General features: G+C 37.7%; 1 protein-coding gene across 1 annotated transcript in view; it reads right to left on the bottom strand.

Moving 5' to 3' along the window:
- Positions 1 to 576: 576 nt before the first annotated feature.
- The window catches only part of piwil1 (piwi-like RNA-mediated gene silencing 1), a 33792-nt gene continuing 25889 nt past the window's right edge, over positions 577 to 8479 (bottom strand). The window contains exons 10-22 of the mRNA XM_065247325.2: positions 7520 to 7628; positions 7305 to 7431; positions 7096 to 7213; positions 6781 to 6895; positions 3664 to 3851; positions 3509 to 3581; positions 3223 to 3423; positions 2998 to 3101; positions 2690 to 2760; positions 1944 to 2097; positions 1728 to 1853; positions 1496 to 1643; positions 577 to 1379 (exon numbers count right to left, since the gene is read on the bottom strand). Of these exons, the coding sequence (XP_065103397.1) occupies positions 1263 to 1379; positions 1496 to 1643; positions 1728 to 1853; positions 1944 to 2097; positions 2690 to 2760; positions 2998 to 3101; positions 3223 to 3423; positions 3509 to 3581; positions 3664 to 3851; positions 6781 to 6895; positions 7096 to 7213; positions 7305 to 7431; positions 7520 to 7628 (1651 nt within the window). The 3' untranslated portion in view covers positions 577 to 1262. The remainder of the gene's footprint in view (positions 1380 to 1495; positions 1644 to 1727; positions 1854 to 1943; positions 2098 to 2689; positions 2761 to 2997; positions 3102 to 3222; positions 3424 to 3508; positions 3582 to 3663; positions 3852 to 6780; positions 6896 to 7095; positions 7214 to 7304; positions 7432 to 7519; positions 7629 to 8479) is intronic.

The following is an 8479-nucleotide window of genomic DNA, read 5'->3' as shown; positions in this document are numbered from 1 at the left end:
CTACTTACAATATATTCAATAGCCATTTCAGAATAGACATGAAGTAGTAAATAGCCCAGTAAATACAACGCTACAAAAATAACAACAGTCATGGTCCAAGTTACTTTTCTCTGCGCTGAAATATTTTGCCCAATCACAGCGAGCGATGCATTTACACAAGAAAAGGTAGTGGCTAGACGGGATACAGCTACGGCCAAAATCTTGCCTGATGATTGACGTTTTCATCCCAATCATACCCCTGAACCAAACATCTCGCGAGATCTGGCGATAGCGGTATGCCCTCTAGCCGGTTATGGATCTGCATGCCACACAATTGAAATTTAAGATTTAAACGACGACAGGTTTTTAGTGTGTTGTAAAAATCTTTTGAACGCGACTCAAACCCCAAAGTCCCCTCTGCAGAAACACATTTACTTAAAAGTGTCAGTGCATGTACTGTACAGTAGTTGCAATGAAATATCAAAATGATTCATGTTAGTGACGTAAATTTTAAAGCAGTACAATGCTCATGCATGTGTGACTACAAAATTGCTTTCCAGTACAGCCCTGTTCTCACCATAGACTCTGAGGTGGACTCCCTATCTGTACCCATAATTTGTTTTTCTCAGTTTCTTCCAGATTTACAGAGAAATTTTCTCTTGTTCTCTGCACTACAGTAGTAACTTTACTATAGTCATCTACAAGCAACCATGTTTTTCGTTTTGTAGCCAAGTACAACAGTTATGTGTGCGTTTCTTTAGTAATATTATGCATCACTGGCAAAATGTTGTACCCAAATCAAATGCAATACTACTCACGACTTCTCCAGCTTTAGCCACTGATGATGGTGTTAAAGATCATGTTAAATACTTTAATCATTAAACACATTAAGCGACTGGAATGGCACTTTCATTAGCATTTAATTCTGCTAAACATGTAAACCATACAAGCAACATGTTCATGTAGACTACTTGCAAATTTAACAAACATCAAGTTAAAAAAATAAAGCAACTGATTGCTACAAAGCCTTTAAACATAAATCCAATCTCTTTAAACATTAAATACAAGGAATCATACCGTTAACATAAGACACTAAAAATTTAACAAAAAGAGCCCTATACAATTGCATTCACAAAAACTTGACTTAACCTTCCTTAAGAACAAAGTTTACCATAAACATTGTGAACATATAAACCAGTTTTACTCTGAATCAAATCAACCATTTTAACATAAATATCGAAGCCTCTTTTCTGCTTCATGACTCTGTATATTAATAAAGCAGGTTACAGGTAGTACAAGAAGTCATCCAGGTTCATGTTTGGCTCCTTGTGAATGCTCTGCCCAACCAGGAAAGCCAGTTTATGGGCATACTGACAGGGCGCAGGCACTCGGACAATCCCCTTAAGATAGAGAGAGATAGAAATTAACAATGCAGTGAAGACTGTGCAAACAGCACATGGTACAGCCTACATTATGTTGGCATCAGTATACTATTAATGTAGAGATTTGAGGTTACCTGCCAGTTGTAATACATGTGACAGAGTTTGTAGGTGAGTCTCTGCATGTGATCTGGTTTGAGGCCGCTGTTGTCAAACACCACATTGTAGTGAGTAGGTGCAACACAACCAAAGCGCACAGCCTGACTTACTATGAAGTAATCGTACCTGAAAGCCCCAAAATAGTACACAAATAAGAAAAAGTTATATTTGAAATAAAAAAATATTTTCATGTTGCTGCTCTATACGCACCACTCTGGACGAGTGACTTCGGTGTCAATGACTGTTCCAGGAGGAGGGTTGGCGATTTTGCCATCAATGCGAGCAAAAAATCTGGAACTGATGCGCTTCTTCACCACAACTACTGACAGCTTGGGCCTGTAAGCAAATCGTGAAATGTAAATATAAATACAGGACAAAATTCAACACTCCCGAAATGCCAATCTCTTTACATAAATTGCAGCTTACTCGTAATCCACCCCCATGGTCTTAATGGACTGCATGATCTGGGGGACTTCATATTCCACTACACTCTGCAGCATGCCGTCTCCAACTCCATCTCGAAACACAATGATGCGTGAGGGCAGAGAGTTGTTGTACTTCAGATAGGCCTTCAATGCAGCTAAACAAACAAACAAACAAACAAACAGTTTTAGTATTTTTTTTTAATAAAATTTATTACAACACTAAAAAAAAGTAGTTATTTCTAACACCGTGTCCTAACTACACACAACGCAGTGATAAAAGTATTCTTTTCATGTTAATCAAAGTTTTTCCTAACCAGGACAAAATGCTGAAACGAGCGATAGTGAATTCTATTTCCGAGATCTTATTCAATGGAAGTTCTGTGCATTCTGAATATTAATCATCTAACATGGACAACAAGAGACTGATAATACAAGTTTAAAAGCAGAAATATATAACAAATCTTTTAAATTTCACAAGTAAAGCTATAAGCAGTGGATGAATGCATCTCTCTGTGTGTGTGCGCTCTTCAACTGCAATGCAACAGGGTGACACACAAACAGAGAAAAAACTTTGATTGGCTCAGATTTGTGATTGTTTGCGTTGTTCTACGCCTCTTTTTCTAATTCAGTATGGACAAACAAATCGACTATTCCTGTTATTATGTTGTGTTGCTTCTAGTTAGGACACGGTGTCAGATACGTGTAAAGATGACAACACTTTAAAACTTAAATGTAAAAATTTCACACCTTGCAATGGCGCTTTCAGTGCATCGATAATCTCTTGACCACGGTTTTGCAAAACACACCTTGAAAACCATCTTTGAAGATAGCAAATTGCATCAGTTAAAGCCATTTAATCAAAATATGCAAACCAGATAACAAATATCTTGAAAACAGCCTACTACTTGTCTTAACAAATGCAAATGTCTTTTGTTGGCATTGTTTAGTTTATAAGGATTATAAATTAGCCTTGTGACATGACTGAAATGGATTTCTTCATTACATTTTTCTTTACTTTGCAAAACTAATTGACTACTGTTCAAATTGTAGTGTACCTGGACATGCCCTGGTTCAGACTAGCCACCAGTGCTCCAATGGATCTCTTCCCTGCAGCCGTATCGTGGTAGCAGTCAATGCCTACAATCATTAGCTGTCTGAGCTGAAATAATAAAAATAATTCTTGTGGAGAAACAATTTTGCTACTGAAAACACCTTTTATAAACTTTAATAGGTTAACAGTACATGTATGACAGGGTCATATATGATAGAGTGGTACTTACTGGGATTTCTACACTCCACAGCTCTCCTCCCATTTTGCAGTTCATCTGCAGGGCAATCTTAGTGGCCACTGTCATAAGCGCTTGTGGTTTGCTGATGGTGCGAGACACAACACACTGACTGGGAGTGGGGCAATCCACACACAGATACTTCTTCACACAGTCATACTTATCCTTTCGGTTGGTAGGCAGGACTACTACCACCTAAAAAAGACACAAAACTGTAAAGCACTTGAATTCATTTGTACTTGAATGCAACAAGCATGCATAAATGTGTTGCTGGACTCACCATCTGTGTATCACGTGTTACATTCTGTTGAAGGGCTCTTAGTAGAGACTCCTGACGGTCTTCATACTCAATCCTACGTAGACAAGAAAGTCAATTAATGAAAACAGAAAAAGGAAAATTTGTAACAGTTAAATGGGTTTCTGTTTTTATATTACATGATGGCTCTCTGCATGCGGATTCCCATGGGCCCTGCCACTTTGTTGAGAGTTTGAAGCAGAGAATTAGCAACGTCTGCATTTCGGCGCGTGAAGAACATCATCCAATTGTCCAGAGGCATGCAGCTTATCAAAGGGAGACCTCTCATCTCTTTAGTCCAGTCAGCTGTCCATGGGCTGTACTCAAACTTATGAATAATATCAGTTTAAGAACAATTAATACTAGGGGTGTAACGATTAACCTTGCAAATGCGTGTTTTCTCAATGAATGAATTTGAATGAATTACGGTGAAATCCCGGCACATCCGAACGCCAGGGGGCGCTCTCATGCAGAAACTCCCTTTGTGCCACACAAGAAGTATCATTGCAAACACTATTCCAGGAAATGTCTACACAGGAATATTTATACGCTGTTCTTCAAATTGTTTCAGGTATTTTCATGATAATAAAGAACAGGGTTCTTGCAGGTTTCAGCAAGTTAAATTTAAGACCTTTTTAAGACCTTTTAAGACCATTATTAGTAAAATTTAAGACCAACACGACACATTACTAGAAGCATTCAAATGATCTCAGAAATCCTCAAAACTTTCTATTTTTATTGATTCAGTTATAGAAAAATATAAAATGAACGCAGTTTTAAAACAGATAATCAAATACATGGAAATACATTATGCTTAACTCTATTAGACCACGAGTGTTGGCGCCGACAAATTTTACCCATAGCCCTTTAGGAAGAGACTTCTGACAATAGAAGCCCAAAAATGGCTCATAGTGAGCCATTGAAATACATTCAGTTAGAGGCAAAGGGCTGTGATTTTTCTTAATTAATAGTCAAGAAATGCATTGATTTACAATATTTATACATCACACTAATATGTGTAATAAGTAGTATTTTTATAAAATTCTATTAACAATGTTTTTTGACAAATAATATTCACTAATATTAGATCAGTTAGGATGGTCAGCTGCTGGTTTGTGCCTAGTTTTACACTCCCTCATACAACTTTAAAGCTTTAAAATGCATCACACTCTGTAGTACATAAGCTTATAGGGGAGGTTTCCCAGACAGGGATAAGAGCTTTCCAAACTTGAAAACAATTTGCATTGACATATCTTAAAATACATCAAAATGCACACAAGTAATGCTTTTAGTAAGGCATGTTTATTAAAACTAGTTATATGTCATAATTAAACTAAGGCCTAGTCCTGGTTTAAGCTAATCCCTGCCCAGGAAACCACCCCATAATGTTTAATGTACAACTGACTGTGTGCTGTGTATATATCTTGTGCCTGTTTATAAATATACAAAGAACAAAAGATCATTTTAAATTATTATTAATCCCTAAAAGCATTAATATATGCATTTTATTAATACAAGTTATTAATAAATTAATGTATTGCATTTAATTGAATACAGAATCACAGAGCCAAAAAAACACTCCACCCATACGTTTTATGCATAAATATGCACTATATACTGCCATCAGGTTTAATAGCCTCTCTAATTACACAATAAGGGATGAATCTGCATTAAGAAAATGAAATTTACCATTAAAAGGCTGTTTGATATGTGTTGCTAATGTTATCCACTAAGACCGTTTCTCAATCCCAAGGCTGTAGCCTCCAAAGGGTCGCATTTCAAAGATGGATACGTCATAAAGACTTTCTTATTTCAGAATATTAACTTTGAAATTAACTTTAAAATATTGATTATTATTCTTAGTTAATCGTTAATTGTTGTAATATGCTTATGACTTGCGAATGTAATGCTCAGTTAACTTAAATAAACCAGGCGATGGTGAATGCAGCAGCCTGCCTTTGCGAAAGGGCTCTGATTCTACCGCTGTTCATTTAACCGTAACTCCTGAAGCATTTGCGCCATCAAAAAGTTTGAATTGTTCCTAAAAGAAGACAATTGCACTTTTTTGAAATATATGGTTTAATACGGTACTTTCTTGCTTTCCGTCTGCCAATCGCTGCTGTTTGTGGAGAGCTGAAGGGGAAGCGCGTTAGGTTCGAGTGCATTGCAGCAGAGAGCAATATTAAAGTCTAAAATATAAAACTGTGTAACACTAAAGTTGACACGCTGTTGGTGGCTCGTGACTCGACGGCCCGACTGTTTAATTTGATTTTCAATAAAGCAGCATTGATTTTTGTTCGCTTCTGTGTCCTCTATGTTTCAGAATCTGGCAAATGCTCAGGTAAGCCACGGGCTTATAAATTACCCCGAAAAAGATTTTTGCTTATACAAAACTAAATTTAAGGATTGTTTCTCGCAAAACCCACAGTATACAGTCAGATCACAACACCTGAAATATAGCTTATGGCACGATTTTCTGTGGAATATGACAAAGTGCATAACGTTTCTTTTTCGAGACCCACCATCATACACTTTCTGCCTCCGCCACTTATTAATTCTTCAGTGTTTTAAATTACTATTTTCTTTTCTTTTTGGGAATGAACAGAGGTAAGAAATTTAAGACTTGGGTAAATTAAATTTAAGACCTGGGATAAAAATCTGGGTGTTTTTAAGACTTTTTAAGGCCTTAAATTTAACATTCTGAATTTTAGACTTTTTAAGACCCCGCGGGAACCCTGAAAGAATATTTTGAATGATTTTGCTTAACGAGTGTTGCTTTTTTAAATGCACGTTATAAACGACTCCGACTCATAATGATTTTAGATTGATAAGGACTTCCTACTGACCAAATGCTGTAGTACACGCACAAGCTGTGCATAAAACAAAGAATCGCAGCCTTGCGATTCAGAATCGATTTCAGACAGGCATTTTTGATGGGGACCACGATTGAATCGTTACATCCCTAATTAATACCTCTCAACTATAATTTTACCGTGATACACAACATATTTAATATAAAGTGTTGTTAGTTACATAACATTAGCATCTAATCCACATCATCAGAGATAAAAAAATCTATCTGCCCCACCTGTGCATTTAAACCCGGAAGTCCTGTACTATAACGGTTCCGTGCGAATACATGTACCAGTACACCTCTTATTGTCAATAATGGGCTTGCAGTTCACATAGATAGGGTTCGTCATCCACCATCAAAGACCATTTTGATCTAGAAAAAAACCTTAATATGAATCCCTTACCACTCTTCCTCCCTGTATGATCCTCTCAGAAGGCAGAACTCTTCCATTCAAACTCAGGAGCTTGTTCTCAAAGCTCAGACCCCAAGTGCTCAGTTCATTCTGCACATCTGCATTTCTAAAGGGAGAATGGGGAGGATAATTTATATGAGAGCAATGTCATCTGTTGGGGCAAGGTGTATATTAAACTGCAGTGAAAGTTAAGCACATGACATGCAAAAATGAACCTACCACTGCATGCACTGTTGTAATAAGTAACATACTCCATCAATTTAGTTTGCAAAAACACACCTGTAGCAGGATGCTTATAAATCCTACCTGTTGATGTTGGAAATGAGACGATTGATTCTGGTTTCTCTCTGTTCAGGACTCAGCCTTGTGTGTGAGGCTAAATCCTTCATGATGTTGAAATCAGAGCGCATCTTATCAGTGAGACCTTTAGAAAAAACAAACCACCAATTGATGTGTTCATGTGAAAATTATTTCAACTATCTAGAAGTTTTCATGAGAAGACCCTCTGTAAGTACCAGTGAGGTAGCAGAATTCTGGAACAAGCAAGGCAGGTCCCGGTGGAGGTCCACCTGAGGGTCCAAGTCGCTTCACATGACTAACCAGCAAAACCTGGTTCCCATCTGTTATGTCCAGGCCATATTGCTAGAGAGAGTGAATTAAGTGAAACAATAAATGTCAAAAACAGATTTTAATGCTTTTTAAATTTCCATTCTATTTCTTTTGAAATTACCGTCTTGAAGTAGTTCTTGAAAGAAATTTCTGCATCTCCCCTCTTAAATGTATTGTTGGGGTTTTGGTCCCAAGCAATATCATCAACCCTGTAGGTTTTGTTATTGTACCTATAATAAAAAAGTTACACTGTTTGTAGTAGCACAAGACAATTAAAATACAGGAGATTAAACAAAAAGAAACACTCAAGTTCTTTACGCATCATCATTACTAACCCTAAAAAAAAACTACAATATTATAAGTATGTGGACTCAGAACTATGTTAAAGCGTACTATTAAGATCCCTTTTACCCTTTAGGCGCCAGAGGTTTTTTCCTAAAACGTTTAATGTTGACATGTTACTTTCAAAAGGCTATATCTTAAACGTGATAAGAGATTTACTTTCTGTAAATTAGAGAAATATTAAGGATGACACACTTTATGGAGGGGAATAAAATGTCCCATTAAATTTGCATATTATGACATCATATGTGGCAGCCATCTTGGATTTTCATGAAAAGTCACGTTTGAATGATAAAATGCAGCACTTATTTCCCCCCAAAATGTCCCTAACCTTCTGTGTGCTATATTGCACAATACTGAATGCTCAGGTAAATAGTAAGTAGTAAACAAACTGATCTGCGCGTCGATAGACTAACGTTATGCATAATGGCTCCTCTGCCCCGTGTAACACCGCCTCTGCTCCTGCTACGAGCCGCATGGCAAGATCTGCCTCGCATGCGCCCCGAGTGGAGAGAATTTGCACAGCTGGGACTATTGCCTTTACTGTCGCCGTGATTGTGATGAGGTGCACGGGACGGAGCACTGGAAGTCGGCCGCTCGCCCGACAGACTCCCAGGGCCCGCTCGGGAAGACACAGCTCGCTCTACATTGCTTGCACGGTAAAAAGACTGGACGCGCATATTACCTCCAGCCTCATTCCCCACACCTGTAACACGCCTGCTAACCCGATGAATTCTCC

Source organism: Paramisgurnus dabryanus, chromosome 11, assembly GCF_030506205.2.
Source record: "Paramisgurnus dabryanus chromosome 11, PD_genome_1.1, whole genome shotgun sequence".
NCBI classification, from domain to species: Eukaryota; Metazoa; Chordata; class Actinopteri; order Cypriniformes; family Cobitidae; genus Paramisgurnus; species Paramisgurnus dabryanus.
The sequence above is the reverse complement of the archived record's forward strand: the minus strand, read 5'-3'. Positions and strand labels throughout refer to the sequence as shown.